We start from the raw sequence: 20,450 nt of genomic DNA on the forward strand, positions 1-20,450 counted from the left end.
TGACTATTTGAAATAATCTATCATTTGACAATCCTATGTATTAAATAACAAAATGCAATAATTGTTGCCTTTTGGGCAGCCGTAATATTATTGAATGTGCCTACTGAACACATTTTTATAGCACTTCATTACAACATAAGGTTTCATATATACACACTTTTAAATTACAACAGTATGCAGTAGGTAGTGCTGTCGACTCACAGCAAGAAGGTTGCTGGTTCGAGCCTCGGCTGGGTCAGTTGGTGTTTCTGTCTGGAGTTTGCATGTTCTCCCTGTGTTTACGTGGGTTTTCTCTGGGTGCTCCGGTTTCCCCCACAGTCCAAAGACATGCGCTATAGGTGAATTGGGTAAGTTAAATTATCTCTAGTGTATGAGAGTGAATAAGTGTGTATGGATGTTTTCCAGAGATGGGTTGCAGCTGGAAGGGCATCTGCTGCGTAAAACATGTGCTGGATAAGTTGTCGGTTTATTCTGCTGTGGCGACCCCAGATTAATAAAGGGACTAAGCTGAAAAGAAAATGAATGAATGAATTACAATAATGATTTACTACCAATAAATTATCATTAGATGTTATGAATAATTATTAATATAATGACAGCAGGATGACAACGGTGGCTCAGTGGTTGTCGCCTCACAGCAAGAAGGTCGCTGCTTTGAGTCCCGGATGGGTCAGTTAGCATTTCTGTGTGGAGTTTGCATTTTCTCCCTGTGTTTGCGTGGGTTTCCTCTGGATGCTCCGGTTTCCCCCACAAGTCCAAAAACATGCGGTACAGGTGAATTGAATAAACTAAATTGGCCATAGTGAATATGAGAGTGTATGGGTGTTTCCCAGTACTGGGTTGCAGTTGGAAGGGCATCCGCTGTGTAAAACATATGTAGGGTAAATTGGCGGTTCAGTCAACTGTGGCGACCCCTGATGTAAAAGGGGCTAAGCCGAAGGAAAATGAATAATGACAGGAGCTAGTTAATATCATAATAGTAATGAATGCTTAATATTAATTAAGAAAATGGAATTAATTTATATAATAATTTAATATTTATGATTTTATTCAAAATATTGTGTAATGTTTATTAATCGAATATATTTTATCATTTAGTTTTATAATTATTACATATATTTAGTAATAGGCAACTATTCATTTTTGCATGATATTAACTTTAGTAAACCTCACAATAAACAGTGTCCCCCGCAGAATAATCTGAAATGCTGAAATGACGGTCACACCCCTGATCCGCTTATAACACAGACGACACACACATGCCATCCTCTGCCCCGCCACTGTGAATGTGTGTGCGGCTGTTTGCCCAGACATGTACCTGTTCGGGGATTCCCGTGCACACACACAGCCGGAGCCCCTCTTCATCTGCCGGCCCGGGGGCTTCAACATCCACACATGAAGCCCTCCACGAGCATCACCATCTGCAGGATCTGCATTTGCACAATAGACGCGCTCGGAAGCTGCTGGACAAAGGTCAAAGCGGCTCAATGAGGGAATTCCCCATTCATTAGCATAATTAAATAGTGCAGGTTCATTAGCTCAAGTTTGTCTGTTTGGTGATGTTTAGCGACTGTTTGATGTTAAAGAGAAAGAAAACATTCAATTTCCGGTTGTATTTTTAAGGTACAGTTTAAAGTCGTGCGATTAAATGTGCACAGCTCAATCTTGCACGATTTACGAAAACACAGTGGATAAAACATTTGCAAATGAAATCGTATTAAACAGTAAATGCATGTTTCATCATTTTTTATTATTATTATTTTATCATTTTCTATATTTATTTATTATTTCTTTAGAGCAGGGGTGCCAAAACCTTTTCTTATGAAGGGCCAAAAACCAATCTTGACTGACAGTGTTGGACCGAAGGTAAATATACCAAACTCCATTACATTAAAGTTGCATAATTTATTAAATATTTAAAAACAACTAGAAAACATTGCTTTATATTAACTAATACAGTCTATGTTTTAAAACTTTATAATGAACTAATTACAGTAAAAAAAAATCCCATTTATAACAGAATGGAGATGCACTAGTCAAACTACACTTGTCTTTTGCTTTGATTGCCTTCTGCATTGTCCTCTATCTGTTCAGTGGGTATTTATATTAGGGATGCTTCAATCAGGATTTTTGCAGCCGATACAAGTATCAATTATTTGTCATGGTGATCAGCCGATACGGAGTACCGATTCTTATGCTTCAAGCTTTTTTTAATGCATTAGGCACATTTTCCCTTTAAGAATACTGAAAAAAGTGTTGCATGCAAAACTGTTGCAAACAATTGATTTGTGTTGAATTTAAACAAACAAATTAAATTGAGCAATGTTCAACTTAATTTGTTTGTTTAAATTCAGCCCAAATAAATTGTTTACAACAACTTAACGTAAAAAAATGAGTAAATCCAAGGAATCGTCTTTGAATAATTTTTTTCAGTGATAAGTGGAGATCTCTCCTCTCATAAGGTTATAATGCTGCATATAATCCCTTAAACATGTGTCTTAGACATTTAGGTGTGAACACATCAGAAGCAGACTTACAGAAAATAATAGATAAAACAAAATAATTGGTAAGAAAAACGACAAACAATGTAATTTGGAATTCAACATGTCTCAAGAACAAGTTTGGAGTGCATATTTGAGGCATAATAAGTTAAAATGCACACATCCATTGCTTCTTAACTAAAAATAGGCCAAAAAACTACTGTTTATTGCAGTAAGTAAATTACAAGAGGTTATATTATTAAATATTCATGTTAAAAAATGTTTTATGTAATTTTCCAGTCAGGTTTTAGTGAACTTGCAATACTGTCAGAAACACAGATGTTTCAGTTCTTATATGTAAAAAGGCCTAAATACATGCAAGGCCATTCCAATATGTTGCTGGTCTCCAACTAACACAAACACTTGTGTTTTTTTGTGTTTGAGTAATTAAATACCAATCTCTGGCCGGTTGACCGAATTCGCATGAATAATAATTTTTTTTCTAAAAATCAGATTCATTTACAACATTTAATTGAAACGTTTATTTTCAGTTTGCTTTGTTTGTAGCCCAGCAATACAACAAACAAACAAACATACAAACAAAATGATGTCAAATTAGAAATATTGATCTCTTTAAAAGGCATTCTCCCCAAGCCTTCTCATGTGGGATGGTGGGCCAAATCAAAGGTTACCATGGGCCAACTTTGGCCTGCGGGCCCTATTTGGACATCTCTGCTTTAGAGAAAAACTTTTTTAAACAAAATCCAATAACTGTTTTCAGTGAGAGTGTGTGCATATAATTACCAGTGTTCATGTAGTGTGTAATAAAAAATTATTTTCATGTTTTTTTGTCAAATACGTTTTATTGAAGACAAGGATTCTGTTTTACATATTTGTCCACATATAACATAGGAAAAGCAAATAAAAATAATAAAAGGAAAAACAATATGAAAATTATAATAATAAATTAAAAACCCACCCACATAACAAGCCAACTTGTTACAAAGACCTGTTTGAAGTAGTAGTAGTAGTAGAAGTAGTAGTTAGAGTATGATGACAAAACATATTAAAACATTACAGAAATGATGCATTATTCCACAAATTTGGTCAAATAGTTTGAGTTTTCTTTTCAAATAGTATCTAATTCGCTCCAAATGTAACATAGAGGTAATTTCTTCAAGCCACAGTTTACATGTAGGGGATTCTTTTTTTTCCCAAAAGCTTCTTGGCAGTAATTAAACAGTATGAGAGCAATTTATGTTGTGTATTTGACAACAAATGTTGTCAAATAATATTGAATAAAATCAAGCTGTTTTGTTGGTGAACAGCTTTTAAAAAAATTTTTTTTAAATAAAATTATCAGAATTTTGTTCAGAGAATCCCAGAAATAAAAGCATTTGATCCAGTTGTAATTGCAACTTTCACACCTCGGGAAGCACTTCAAAAATTCCATTGCAAGAATTCTGTATAATAAAACAAAAATAATAATTTTCATATTTTTATTAGGATTATTATGGAGAAATAATTATAAACAAAAAATTTTAAACTACGTGTTAATGGATTTTTGTATCATTATTTCTTTTTTAACCTTATATATAATGTGATTTTTAATTTATTAGTAATTTTTTTATAATTTCTTTTTTAAGATTAAATTACATTTTATTGTTTTTTGTGGAAAAATTGCAAATTGTTATATTATATTATATTATATTGTATTATATTATATTATATTACTTTTTAATATTAATTATATTATATTATATTAAATCATGTTATATTACTTTTTTATATTAATTATATTATATTATATTACCTCATGTTGTATTATATTATATTATATTATATTATATTATATTATATTATATTATATTATATTATATTATATTAACTCATATTATATTATATTATATTATATTATATTACTTTTTATATTAATTATATTATATTATATTATATTATATTATATTATATTATATTATATTATATTATATTATATTATATTATTTTCCAATGAGATAGCCTAGTTGTATGTACATTGTAGTGTGAGTAATTGATATCTTTTAAACTGGACATCAGGCTATCAGAGAGCTAAAAGTGCATATGAAAATTGACAGCATGATATATTGCTCATGCAGTAGATGTGAACTGCAAAAGTAACTCAAACTTGTTGCTTTTACCGAGAGTGTGGTACATTCTGTGTTGTGTTTTAATCAATAATTAACGCCAAGTCACACGACTTATTTATTGTTCATATTTACGATGTTATGTCACCTTCTTGTATCGATGTCGTAAGCAATAGCCTACTGTCTGCAAAACAAATATGAGATCCGATACAGCAGCGCTCAGCGAGACGGACAATCATCGACAAGATCTGAGTAGTAGAGCACACTCAGTACACACTACTATGAAGACTCGGTAGTGCGAATAAACAAACAACAGTGGGCGTGTGAGTGCAGTGCTGTCTTGGCTGTGTATGTACGTGTGCGCGCGCGCTGACATATCAGGACTCAAAGGTGCATAATAACATGCGTATGACAGCGTATTACAAGAAAAAGGTGTATTATGAGTATAATACTGATATACTCATTTTTCAAAAAGGCTTATAAATCATACAGACTGTTTTTTTCAGGAAGTATAACTGCAGAGTTTGCTGTAAGGGGCAACGCGATAGAATATATCGTTTTTACTGTATAAACAAACATGGAAACCTATCGAATGTCCCCATAAATCACATAAACCACCGTGCGCGTGTGTGTGTCCACTCGCTGGCACTTCGCCATGATGATGATGAGCATGTCAGGGCTTGTTATGAGACTGGCGGGAGGGCGTGGCCTAAAGCTAGGGACTTCAGCGCAACAGTGAAAGGACTTTGCTGTCATCATATCAACACATCTTCACATGCACACAGCAGGCTAACTGAGTACTCATCTAATGAATTAACACCGCTTTATATCCCACCCAGCTTAAGGAATAACATGAACGGACATTTCAAGTGTTTCTGAAGTACGACACACATCTGGTGTCAGGACATCACGATTCTGGGATAACATCAACTTACTAACATCACCTTTTGAAGGTAAGCAAAGCTGTGTTTTAGTGTTTGTTGCACATACATGGCTTTGTTCATAGCAGACATCTGCGAAAGATTACTTATTTAGGGGAGGGAGTAGGCTACAGTGGCTCGTTCGTTATCAAAAACATGATTTACACTATATAAGTGCATTAGGCTACATGATTAAACGCCATTTTAAGCGGCTGAAATTATCAGCATGCTGTGCAAAATAGATTTGATGTTTTATTTTGTATATATACTGCTGATTTTAGCAGGTCTGGACTCATTTGCACAGGTTCAAGCCGCTAAAACAGACACCAGCTGGTCAGTCAAACTGATTTTGATGGCTGGTAACGTTAACTGGTCAACCCAAGATGTAAACAGCTTGGACCTTCTTTCACCAGCTACAACAAAACAGCTTGATTATATTGTCTAGCACTTAATATGTCAATTGGCTATGTGTCGATAATATATAAGAAGTATTTAAACTGTTGTGTAAAAGATAAGATTGTCAGTTTCAAAAATCGTCAAATCTTCAATCTTGCTTCACTCAAGTCACCGGCTGCGCGCTTTTCCTCCGACGCTTCAGAATTTTCCGCGTTCACAACATCAGCCCTCGTCGCCTATTGAGAAAAATCGATACAATCGCAGTTGGTGTCGTAATTAGGAAAGTGTGATATGTATTCCAGTGGAATGGAGCTTTTGAAGCTTTTAGTGTTTGGTAGAGAGTCACGACGGCACGTGAGGTTGTGTTAAAGCGCGCGAGAAGCGGTGTGTGTGTGTGTGACATCGCGTGCACGGATTTGTTTACAAACACACCCGTGAGCACGAGGCTGAAGTTTCTGCCATCTTGTGGACGTGTAAAATATAGGTTGCTCTTTTTTCTATGGGTCAGATAGGGATAATTGCATTGCTGGAATGTTTTGATTTATTTTGCTTTTCTTAAATGAAGAAGAGCTAGTATTTATTGCTCCTGTTATAGTTTATTATAATTAGAACTTAGAACTTTAAATTAGTTTTGCTTAAATTTTCAATGTACGTTTTATTAGTAGTAGTATTACATTATAAGTCTTATTTTACGTGTTATTATTGTTAGCCTACTATTAATTCTGTTCAGTCTAAATTGCTAAGTAGTTTTAGCTTGAATAGGTTAAAAAATTAAAATTTCTTAAATTTACTTATTATTATTACTATTATTATTATTATTATTATTATTATTATTATTATTATTATTCATTTATTTGTTAATCTATTGACCTGTTTATCTCTAAATCACTTAAATTTAATTATCCTGAAGGTTTATTGGTTTATAATAATAATAATTTGTATTATTATTATTATTAATTTTGTTGTTGTTGTTGCATTAAGTCTAAGTTATTGGACATTTATTTAGATTTTATTTTGTTTTGATAATATTTGATTTGTTGTGTTTTTGTTTTCTTAAATTATGTTTTAAATTAATTATTAATATGTTTTATGATTATTAATTTCTATACGTCTAAATGAATGCACATTCACAACTCTGGAAATGTTAAGATTTGTGTGGTTTTATTTTATTAAATTAATTACAGTTTTATTTATTGCTGTTAGTCACACTTTACAATAAGGTCCCCTTTGTTAATGCTGGATAATGTGTTTATTAACATGAACAAAATATGAATAGAATTCATACTTTCATACTTTCATACAGTTCGACATTTACTAATGCATTTTTAAAATCCAAAGTCGTGCTTGTTAGCATTAGTGAATGCAAAGTGAATTAACATGAACTAACAGCTTTTTTTCATTAATTAATGTTTACAAAGATAAATAAATACTTTAGTTAATGTACTGTTTATTATTGGTTCATTTACATAAATACATGAATTAATGAAACATCATTGTAAAGTGTTATCTTATTATTATGTTATTATCATATTGAGTTTATTTTTGACTTACATCTGACTAAATATGTTTTTTTCACGAGTATACCTTTTTAACAGGTCTCTTTAAAATGCTTCTTTTACATGCAACAGCATATGTTTTCTTTTGAGCCCAACTGCATTTTTAAACAAAACAGTTGGCATGCAAACAGGTCTGATGTTTTTGTGTAACATTTTGTTTGTTTTTCTCCTTTCAAGACTGTATGTGGAATGGCCCGACCAGAGATGGAAAGCAGGGTGGACGATCATAACTCTGGCACACCGAACAGCTGCAGGATGGAGGTGTTGCGTCAGGACGCATGGCCGAACGGCAGCATTATCCAGTCCTGCCACCGACACCGAACCATTGCCACTCAAACCAGCACTCTCTCTGCACCACAACCCCACATCCCCTCACATGATGCCTTCAGCTCGGACAGCGTCCAGCAGCAGGACAGTCTACTCAGGGACAATACAGGTAACATGCTGAACACACTGAATTAATATGTGCATGCAGTGCATAATTAGCATCATTTATTTAAATGAGATTCAGAAGACAGAATCACTGGCTTTGACTCCAAGTGTTTATGCAAAACATATGCTGGGGAATTTACCTAAAAAAGCAACAAAAAAAAAAAAAACACCAAGCATTTTGTATTACACGTTTTCTAAAATGTTATGTTTAAATGTGTAGATTCACACATTAATTCACATTCATTTCTGGCAAGTGGAAGTGGAGATTTGTGGGTTAGTGCAGGAAAAATATATTGAGACAATGTGTATTGTGTAATATACTGTAACAAATTGATAACATGCAACAAACCAAGCACAAAACTGTGGATTTTGGATGTTTTCCCTTACTTATTATTACTTAGAAAAAAGCAAAATCTCAAAACTGACAGGTGCATGAAAGCACAGTGTTTCTGCCTGTTTTAAATTGCACAAGGAAGTGTCCTCCCCATGTCAGAGAGCTCTAACTGAGGCATGTTTAGACATGTTCTTTACTGTTGGCTTCCTGTCAAGTGCTGCTCGGGTCCACAGCGTCGGCCTGTCAGACAGAATCACACTTTGTTTCAATGTCTCTATTCCTCCTGTTTTTAACCTATCGGTTAACCCTATGTGACACTTCTGCTGACACTCCTCCTCAAAGGTTTCCTCTCTAGCTGATAGCCTGTCGCTGGTTCCTCCCTGTCCTCCAGCTGTCCACCCTATCCTGTCCTACCCTATCCCAGCCCACCCTCATTCCTGCCTGCCAATGGCTGGATTTCAGCTCAGGCTGCTGCACCGGCCCTCAGTTACCCTGGCAACAAGCCAGAGCCGGCAGTGCCGCTCTCTCCATTCACCTGCGCCGCGGATCAGCAGATTCTCAAGGCTGCGCCGCTAATCTCCTGCACACTTATGCAGAAAAACAAGAAAAGGATTCCTTGCATGTTCACTTACAGATAGTCACTGCTGAATGTAAGCTTAAGAGGATCTCAGAAGAAATAGTCATATTTTTCATGCTACGTTATGAAGCACGTTGCATTTAAAAAGGACTGAGTTTAGTCTGTGTACATTACATGCAAATAGTCCACTAGGACAGAACACAGAATTGGAATCAATCCCTAAAACTGACGTTGATTCTTTCTTCTCAAACAAACACTGTTTATGTTACTCAATGTAAAGTAATAATTAGCTGTGCGTTCATAACACTTATGGCTTTATTAGTATGTTTAAGCAGGACATTAACAAATCCAGCAATGATATAATAGAACAGCTGAATCAGTTCACTGAATCAGACAGAATCTGTTCATGGAAATATCTTCAACGTCTGATCATTATTAGCAAGCGAGGGTGCTGAATAATTCTGAATTTTGGAATTGATTCTCAAGTATGAAGCAATTATGACGGATGGAGCAAGTATGACGGATGGGCACTTGGATTTTAAAGTGAATTAGCTATTCACTGATGCTAAATCGGGTCATTTGCTTGCTAGGTGTCACAGAAGGTTAGAAAGTCCACACTTCCCAGCAAACAGTTTTGTGTTTAATAGACGTCTAATAGACATCTAAATGTAGACAGCTTGGCTAAACTTGGGCTGTCAGTGAGAATCTAATAGACATCTAAGAATAGCCTAAAACTAGACTAGACGTCAAATAAACAGATCAGACAGACTTTATATGTGTAGTCATTCATTTCTGTTTATTTGATGACTAGTCTAGTTTTGGCCTATTCTTAGACATCTTTTAGATTTTTACTGACAGCCCAAATTTAACCTTGTTTTAGCCAAGACGACCATGTTTAGACGTCTATTAGACATCTATTAAACACCTTTTATTAACAAAAAATGCTTGCTGGGTTCATGCTTTTACTGCAAGTAAAAGATACTGCTTTTTGTCATGTTTCAACTACAGTACTCATTTAGAGGTGCACATACATATTTTGGTTTTCCTACTGTGACCTAAACATTGAGGATTTGAAGCCTGCATTTGATCAATACAAGTTAATGAGTGGTTGTAGAATTGATCTGGCAGTAATAGTAATGTAGCAACCATACTGTAACACACACACACACCACACACACACACACACACACACACCCACACACACAAATGTGAGTTTAATACAAAACTTAGCATGACGTAGCCAAACAACCACTGTGGCTGAGCATGTGACATTGCATGCTTGCAGAAGTTTCTTAAACAAATAGAGAATTTGGCTCAGCATTGTATATGAAATCTCTCTACCATTGTAATCTCTGCTGAATCTGTATTTGGTTAGACTACCCGCTTCTTTGCATGTTGATGTGTTAAATGGATCTTTAAATAATAGTGACCCCAACTGAACCCATCCAACAGTCTCATATATCTTGCTTTGCTTATGAGAAAACTGTTAACATTGTGCTAGGGGCGTTTTACTTAAAGTAGTAACCTTAAGTGAACTTAGTTGCAACAGTACTAACAGATAGCATGACAACAAATGATGGCTCAGCAGTGGATCAGTTGTGCACAATTAGTTCTTTAAATACAAACTGTGTTGTTAAAAAGCCACAGCTGGTTTTGCATTTGAATACTAATTTTAATGAAAAAGTGAATGTGTCAGTAGCATAATGCTTATGTATTCATTTATTTTTAAATATATTAAAAAGCGATTCACTTCTGTTTGGATTTAATTTGATTATTTATAATGTTATTATTTTATTAATTGTATTAACCTATAATTTCTTAGATAGATTTCTATAGATTGTAATTTAATCTATAAAGTAAAAAAAAAAGATGATGATATTAAGTAGGATTTATAATTGAAATAGTTCTTAAAAAGACAGTAATTAAAGTTTATCATCATTTATTATTATTCATTCATTCATTCATTTTATTTTTGGCTTAGTCCATTTATTAATCTGGGGTCACCACAGCGGAATGAACCGCCAACTTATTCGTCATAAATTGGCATATTCTATTATAAATTATAAATCTATTATAAATTATAATTTCTATTATACATTACTGACATATAAAGAGTTATGAAGAGATGCAAAAACCTCAAAATTTCGTCTAAAATGATCAATTTTATTAGGGTTCTGTGTGTATCAGTAATATCACATTAATGGCACAGGATTCTTTTCATGGTCTTTATAGTGAAATCACTAAACAGAAACAAGCACGGCTGAGAAAAACCTTCATTTTCGACGGCACTTGGAAGTTTTTGCATCTGAACTCTTCATATATAAATATTATTTTATTTAATATGTAGTAGTTCATATAGTACTGCCAACAAATGAACATCATCAACACAAAAAAGAAGTTCTTATCATGAAGAAGGTAACAGACTTATTTTGTTCGTTAATAGTTTCTTGTTTTATGACAGACAAAGTTAGTTCAGGTTGTAAATTGCCAGGTTTGGTCATTTTTATGAATTAATAATGTATGCTAATCAAATAAACACTGTTCTTTTAAAAATGTTTTTATGTGTACACTATATATTGATTATACTCTTCTTGTTTTTGTATAGGAACAGAACAGGAAGTGTCCAGGCCTCTTCCTCTGCCAGATCTGCTAGCAGACAACCAGAGCTCCTCAGAGGAGTCCACGTCCAGCAACAGCTCGACCGCTGAGGACGACCCCACACTGGAGGAGCAGGCTGTGGAGAGGGTGGCCGTACAACTGAGGACTATCGGGGACGAGATGAACGCTGTTTTCCTTCAGAGGGTAAGAGTCATGCTTGGTTACATTCACAGTGTTGTTGTTAGGGACTGTCAATGGCATTAAATTAAAGCTGAGATTTTCAGCTGTGAAAATAATAATGGCTGCCATATTGAAGTGTCGTTACAAACCAAAATGCTCAAATTTGGCCACTTCTAAGGGCCCTTAGGAGGTTAGGAGTTTGAGTACAATGGATAGACATTCAGGCCACTGTGATCCATTGTTTGTTGTCGAAAATGCATTCCATTCGGTAGGGCTCATCACTATGATTTAAGCCCTTTAAAACGGTCACTCCAGTGGTAACTGAAGATTAGGGTTTAGGGAGGAGTCCTTCTGATTAGAACATGATGAGTCTCTTGCTTGTTGGGTCAGCCATTTTGAATCAGTTGTTTGATTGAGTGATTCAGTGAACCTTTCATTAAAATAAGGATTAGTCGCCACCTACTGGCTGTTTGGTGGGTTGCACATGTCATCTTTACATTGTTTTTAATATGGTGTTAAGCAATGTGTATTACCTTGCAATTGCGCCAGGAGTTTTTTCTGAGCTGAGCAAGGTTTTTTTTTTTTATTGTTGTCGTTAGCTATGTTTCCATCCAAATATGCTAATTAAATGTGTGCGCAAAACTGGAATATTGCATATAAGACATGCGTATAAAGCAGCGTTTCTATCCAACGAGTCAAAGAAAACAAAATCTTCACTTCCTGATTTACTGTTGTTATGGGCATACATTTTTATGTGCGTTTTCAAAATTGATGTGCAAATAGGAAACATAGCTAATGAAAACGCCACATTTTCAAACACTAGCGAGGTAATGAGTGTGTGTTTGTAAAACGTTCTCAGCACTTGTTACAAGCTCCAACAATTGCAGTAGCACTGGCAGCTGAGGCTTTTTTAGAAGAGCACTGGCATTTTGAACACTTCGGTGGACACCCCCGCCCCTAGTATCATATCTGTTTATCCATGATGACAGGCTTAAACCAGCCAAAATACCAAAAGTCTCTAAACAAAATACTGTTTAATCATGGTTAAAATCCCCCCTAAAATACTACAAATTCCTAATTTTGTCTAGTTGTGATAGTTTAAATATGTCAAAGCATCATTCAGAGTCTAAAGTAAGCGGTCACTGTGTGTTTGTGATTATAAGCGAGTGTGCTGGGCCGTGCTCAAATGTAGCCTCCAGTGGGTCTTCTAGTAAATGGATCAATACGATATTCACAAGCCTGTAGTGAGTGTTGTGACTGGAGTCGAGTTTCCAGTTGTGGACGAACTTAATAACCTTCCCTCCTCCCTCTCTCTCTCTCTCTTTCTGGATCCCTGTTGTATAGCGTGAGGATCTGATCTGTGAGGCGCTCAGGAGTAAACACAGGCTAATCTCCCCTCCCCCCAGCTCCAGCTCCGCTCCTCAGACAAACACACATGACGTCACCGCTCTGCCTCATATTTACCTAAAGTTAAAGTGATAGTTCAGCCAAAAAATCATTTACTCCCCCTTCACTTGTTCCAAACCTGTCTACTGTTGAACACAAGACATTTTGAAGAATGTTGGAAACCAGTTGCCATTGACTCCTGTAGTATTTATATATATTTCCTACTATGAAAGTCAGTAGCTATCGATCTCCAACATTCTGCAGAACATTTTCTCTTGTGGGTTTGCGAGAAGGTGTGTAAACAATGAAAACATTTTCATTTTTGAGTGAACTGTCCCTTTAAGTGTGTGCGGTGCGTTGCTCATTTTCAGTAAGAGTCGATTGTTTTTCGCACATTCGTCCCAGTTTCCCGCTCAGACTTACACACCTGCGTCGACACACGCGATGTAATAAAAGGCAGTGTGTGTCACGTGCAGAAAGCCTGCGACCTGTGGCGTGGCCTCACTGAACTCTGATAGCAGTGTGTTTTTACTGGATGATGGCTTTGTTTACTGAGGCCGGCAGGAGAATGGCATGACAGGGACTTCCCTATATACGAGCTGAGCAACAAAAGCACAGTATGTGTGTGTGTGTGTGTGTGTGTGTGTGTGTGTGTGCACAAGCACAGTTCTCTTTCACCGTGGGCATGTGAGACTGATGGACCACAGATCCTCCTCCTGCCCTAATGAACTCACTCACTTCTCTCTGCTCTCTCGTCCTCCTCGCTGGAGCCTGTAGTTTTCAGCACGTGCTCTGGGTCAGTCTTGTATTCCATCGTCAGCTCTTTCATATGGTTTTAAGGATCTAGATCAACATTTAAAGCGACAGCAATTCATTCAATTCTATTTAAATAAAAATCTTTTGATAAATGTATGTATAATCAGGCCGGTAGGAAAAGGGTGGTCCTTTTTTCTCCAAAAGTGGAGCTTTTTGCAGTTATTCTCCTCAATTTCTATTAAATTATGAGGTTCAAGCACTTCATTTTAGTGACATTTTAAGCTTTAATCTTGGCTGCATTAGCTTGTAGGATGGTGATCATAACCACATTTTTTGATCCAACAAAAATATTTGTGTGCTTAATATAAGTGCTTACCATAGAATTTTACCACAAAGTGTTTATTTAGAAATGTGCGTTTAAACTGTAACTTATTACAGTTTTATAAATAATGTTATGAGATTAGATTTTTAATAAAAAAATTAGAATAAAGTATGAAAAAATGCTTATTTTAAAAATACAAATGTATTATCATGCATCATTAAAATATAACAATTAGGAATCTGTTAAAGCTTATTAGAAACCAACTAAAAAACATATTAAAAACTGAAGCCAGTAGGTAAATAACAAACTGGCCAGCTCATTTCCTCAGTCAGAATTTGTAAATTTAAATAATTAAAAATTATATTTGTTTTAAAGCCTTTTTCTATTGGTTATTTTCACAATTTATGATGGCATACTGTCAAAAATGGGACAAAATGGCTTCAAATAGGGGCCAAATTCTGGATTTTGTGAGTGGGGGGTGGGTCTGTCGAACCACCCAAACTACTTCTGCCTACGGGCCTGATAATAATATATATATATATATATATATATATATATATATATATATATATATATATATATATATATATATATATATATATATATATATATATATAAATACACATTTTTTGTATTTTTTATATTCTGTAATATAACATTTTATTATATGTTATATATTATATTGTAATATTATGTAATATACAAATTTTATTTAGTATAATAATCATAATATAAGTAAAAAAGTTCTTCAAATTCAAGGATTCCATTGATATATATATATATAGAGAGAGAGAGAGAGAGAGAAAGTTTTATTATAAAGTATGTTAATGATGCAAATAATTGTTAATATTTTATAGTTATTTTTTGTAAATACAATTAGTAATAAAATTTTTGAATCACTTTTATAATAATGTATATGCTATATTCATTTTAATTCAATATTATCTAATTTGATTTAACTTGCGTGAATGCAGATAGATGGAACAAATATTGGTCATGTTTCAAAACTTGAGATGTATTAATTAAAAATGAAGACTAATAGAGCTGTCATATGCTAATATGTCAGAAAAATGAGTTGGGCGTTAATATTTTATACCACATTGTTACCACTTATTGAACCTGTCTTTACTTTTAACATTGTAGCCTGGTTTAACTCCCTCTGTTAAAAGCACAAATAAACTTTTAAGGTTAGTAACGTAGAGAGTAAAATAACTGGTGAGAGACAAACACCTCTCACTGATTTATTTATAGCAGCGACAAAAATAAAAAGCTCCACTATTGTGGAAGACTTTTCCCATCCACTACATGGTTCCTTTAAATTACTTTCATCTGGTAGATGGTATAAAAAGGATAAGTACAAGACATTTATTACCACTGCTATTGTTTTTTTAAGTAGTATTTTTAAAATAGTTGTGGATAATAAAAGTTTATTTATGTTTTGTTGTTGTGTGTCAGCCTATGTCTAAAGACAATTCTCTAACCCCTGTGGGATAGACAATAATGTTTGTTGAATTGAATTGTTCTTAATAAAATTCTTAAATCTTTAGTCATATTTTTGTCTTGCATGATAAAATGAAGTAATTTTACATAGATGTTTTTAATTGTTTACTATTTATTTAAATATTTAATCTTTAAATAATCATGTTATAAATAATCAGCAGAAAAACATTACCCTGAATATTACCTTTTTTAAAAGGCCATTACAAATGCAGCAGCTGAAAGCAGTAGTAACCCTGCACTCTTCAGTATAGTGTTGATATTTGCCCTGCTGCACTTTTCTCAGTGTTTGGCTCATTCTTTCAGTGTCACTGTCTTATTTCATGTCTCCTTCACTTGATCCCCCCTGTGAGGAGTTATTTTTAGCGCATGACTCATCGCAGCTGTTGACAGTAATGTACTGCTCTCCTGACTCCACGTCGTAGACACTGGCTGTCTGTCTGTCTGTTTGAGACACACACACACACACACGCACGCACACACACACACGCACACACACACACACACACACACACACACAGGTCTGTGCTAACATAACCCTTCACACACTCCTACTCAAACACAAAGCTTTATTTTCTTGATGCGAGTGTTCCTATTGGTCCAAAAAGTTTACCTCACGGCTGTGTAGGATATAAGAGGTGGAAACAGTGATTTATATAAAGCAAAGGTTTCCACACAGGGGAAAAAATCTAAAGCAGTTGACTTTGCTGTGTTTTATTCTTACACTTAATAATCAAATTAGTTGATATGTAACTTTAGTGTACTTCAAATCTAAACTACATTTAAAAAATAAAACTTTTAGTCTGCAAAAAGGATGTTAATGAAATAAAAGAACACATTTAAGGACACTTTAAAATATTGTGTTTGTGAATTGTACTTTACATTTAAAATCAAGTCCCTGTAGTTTTCTTGTGCTTTACATAAGTAAACTTATTTTGAAGTACTGACTAGCACACATACTCATGTGTAGAGTACTTTAGAATTTTAACTATATTTGATATTGCATTTAAAAGGAAAGTTCACTTCAAAAACTAGTTTACTCGTTCTCAAGTAGTTCCAAACATTTATGAGTTTCTGTCATCTGATGAAAGGAAAAATAGATATTCTGAAGAATGTTAAAATTTACTCATGATTTACTCTTCCTCGACTGGTTCCAAACATTTATGAGTTTCTTTCATCTGATGAGGCAAAAGAAGATATTTTGAAGAATGTAAAATTTACTCACGATTTACTTGTTCTCAGATGATTACAAACATGTATGAATTTCTATCATCTGAACAACGCGAAAGGAGATATTTCGAAAAATGCTAAAATTTACTCACGATTTACCCTTTCTTAACTGGTTCCAAACATTTATGAGTTTCTTTCATCTGATGAACGCTAAAGAAGATATTTCGAAGAATGTTAGAAACCAGTACCCAATGAAATGCCATAGAAGGAAAAACAAATGACTATGGAAGTCAATGGTTACCAGTTTCATCAGAGGAAAGAAACTCAAACAAGTTCATGACAGGTGAAGGATGAGCAAATGATGACATCATTTTCAGTTTTGGGGGTTAAACTATGGGTGACGCAGTGGCGCAGTAGGTAGTGCTGTCGCCTAACAGCAAGAAGGTCGCTGGTTCGAGCCTCGGCTGGGTCAGTTGGCGTGTCTGTGTGGAGTTTGCATGTTCTCCCTGTGTTCGCATGGGTTTCCTCCGGGTGCTCCACAGTCCAAAGACATGCGGTACAGGTAAATTGGGAAGGCTAAATTGTCCGTAGTGTATGAGAGTGAATGAGTGTGTTTGGATGTTTCCCAGAGATGGTTGCGGATGAAAGGGCATCCGCTGTGTAAAATAAATGCTGGATAAGTTGGCGGTTCATTCTGCTGTGGTGACCCCAGATTAATAAAGGGAATAAGCCAACAAGAAAATGAATAAATGAATGATACTAAACTGGTAAATATGGTATATATGCTTGTCAGAGACTATAGAGATAATTACTTTGTTTTTCACACGTCAGCTGATTAATGAGCTCTGAAGGGTTGTCTGTCAGCTTTTGGCTTTCACATTCTTGGAGGTGATATACAAAAACAAGCTCTTTGTGACTCTCGTGTTCCCTTTCACTTTTGATATTGCATAAAACAGACAGCTGATGATCTCACTCCGCTCTCTCTTCTTTTGTTTCAGAATGCCGTCCCACACTGGCAGAACTGGAGAGGCCTGTACCGGGGGCTCATGGCGCTGGTCTCGGACACCATCAATGCCCTCTACCAGCACGGCCTCAGATGAACACACGGGTTACAAAGGATGGGACGAGTGCAGGCGCTCTTCTTTCCAACACTTACAGACTCTGGGATTCTTCTGCGGGATCAGACGCCATGTTTGTTTCTTTATCTGTGTTTGTTTGTTTTTTTTTCATAAATGTAGCATATAGTGACTGAAGCGTGTGTCCCGGGATAGACTTCAGTTAGGAGTACGTGGCAAATTAGTGACCTCCTTTGCATTTTAAACTGGAGTGCTGGAGGTTACATGACACCGGGTCGCTCTTAAACAAACACACTGAGCCCAGAAGTGCTTTATAGGTAACGGGTTTTCCTCTCCGCTGCCTTACAGGAGCAATAACTGCGCTGTACTATCAGTCACCAATGGCGCAGGACAAGCACTCGCACAATATTGAAATCTCAATTCTGTCATCGTTTACGCACCTTGTAAGTTTCATTCAACACTCGTGAGTTTGTTCATTTTCAGAACACATGAATCATTATCATTATCAGTATTTTACATTAATCATAGTGTAGGATATATGGTACTCTTTCCTCCCATAATGTATATTTTATAGTGAAGAATATTTTATAGTGTACATCAAAACGTTGACTAATATCCATCCATTTGGTTAGCCATTTAATACAGGCTCATAGGAAACTCTAATATGCTCAGTTCTGACTCCATAGGTCAAGCCTAAATAAACGCTACAGTGAGTTTTCACTATCTTTGAACTCATTATGGAGCCAGATCAGTCTAAAAAATAATAAGCTTACAAAATATAATTCATACATCCACGACACAATACACATTTACAAAATTACAATTCGTAAATTGAATACATGATTAAAAAATACGCAAATCCTATTTATAAATTCAAAACACGACTCATAAATACTCAAATCAAATTCATAAATTCAAAACACGATTCATAAATACGCAAATCAAAGTCATAAATTCAAAACACGATTCATAAATACGCAAATTCAATTCTTAAATCCAAAACATGATTCATAAATACGCAAATTCAATTCTTAAATCCAAAACATGATTCATAAATACGCAAATTCAATTCTTAAATCCAAAACATGATTCATAAATACGCAAATTCAATTCTTAAATCCAAAACATGATTCATAAATACGCAAATTCAATTCTTAAATTCAAACCACGACTCATAAATACGCAAATCAAATTCATAAATTCAAAACACGATTCATAAATACGCAAATCAAAGTCATAAATTCAAAACACGACTCATAAATACGCAAATTCCATTCTTAAATTCAAAACACGATTCATAAATACGCAAATCCAATTCGTAAATTTAAAACACGACTCATAAATAGGCAAATTCAATTCTTAAATTCAAAACACGACTCATAAATACGCAAATACAATTCGTGAATTTAAAGCACGATTCTTTTCAGAACACATGAATGAAATATTTTTATTATATCTGAGAGATTTCAGTCCCTTCACTTTTACTGAAGAAGAGATTTGATCGTTTTTAATGATGAATAGATTTAATTTAGGTTTATATATTCACATATAAACACTGATCTGCAAACAATGTTTACAGTCTGCCTGACATGCAAGAACCAATGCATTAATAATATAAATAAAAGCATACATTCAATCAGTTCATCATGTAAAGCCCTCTTAGAATACATCAATACATCATTATTTTCTGAGTCCTATGAAAGTAAATAGATTTACAGTTATAGAAATGTCTCAGATTGCATTCAGAACATCTTCATTTGTTTTCCCGAAGCTTGAGGGTGAGTATTTATACGATGACATGATTGATTTTCCAAAGCGAAGCCTTTTAATGGTGAACGGGTGATATTTACTGCAGTAATGGGAATGTGTGTGTACTTTTTAATGGAGCACAGTTGGATCGTGCCTTGCGAACACCCTTTTTGTACTAAAGCCATTAGGGACAATCATTTAATAGTGTGCGGGTTAACCCATACTGTCGCCCCCTAGCTGAATCTAAACTTCGGGACACAGATTTGCCACTTAATTTAAAGACTGGTCACCTCCAATGGAGGCAAAGGAGAAAGCCAGACCACTAGTGATGGAAATGGCTGGAGAGCAGTGTTAATATTTGCAAGTGTACATATTTTGATGATAGAGTAAACAGGGAGTTGTTTTGTTTCTTATGTGGTTTCTATATTTTGATGAAATGACATTAAAGTACTTAACATTAAGTTCCTTTTTCGGTTTCAGTTTCATTTCGTTATATGAGCTTTATTTTTGGGGGGGCTGACACTGGAATGCAGTTGTTTTCAAGTCCAGTGGATTTCTGTCTGTTTCTGGAACTTACTTAAATATGACGTGTAAAAATAAGTGAGCACCCCTCTCCCCATAATCAAAATGTACTTTGCGGATAGAATTCTCAAACGAATATATTTGAGAAGCACAAGCTAATTAATTTAGCGTCCATTTGTTATAGGCGGAACAAAAGTGGATTGAATAAGCATGGAGATCTTCATTAGTGTTGTGTTCCTATGGACCAAATCTCTCTGTCCTTTATTTGTTGACATTCCCCTGAAGGTTGTAAGAAAAATCCCTTCATTTCCTGTTTTTTGTTTTTGTTCTGCTGTAATTTATTTGTCTACAAAAATGACTAAACTGAGCCAAACTT

General features: G+C 34.9%; 1 protein-coding gene across 1 annotated transcript; it reads left to right on the top strand.

Moving 5' to 3' along the window:
• The first annotated feature begins 5,349 nt into the window (after positions 1-5,349).
• On the top strand, positions 5,350-18,702 carry bbc3 (BCL2 binding component 3). The gene is made up of 4 exons (XM_056473011.1): positions 5,350-5,556; positions 7,653-7,911; positions 11,424-11,620; positions 17,726-18,702. Exons 2-4 carry the CDS (start codon positions 7,665-7,667, stop codon positions 17,825-17,827), a joined length of 546 nt encoding a protein of 181 aa, XP_056328986.1. The 5' UTR covers positions 5,350-5,556; positions 7,653-7,664; the 3' UTR covers positions 17,828-18,702.
• Positions 18,703-20,450: the final 1,748 nt, after the last annotated feature.

This window comes from Danio aesculapii, chromosome 15, assembly GCF_903798145.1.
Source record: "Danio aesculapii chromosome 15, fDanAes4.1, whole genome shotgun sequence".
Classification (NCBI taxonomy): Eukaryota; Metazoa; Chordata; class Actinopteri; order Cypriniformes; family Danionidae; genus Danio; species Danio aesculapii.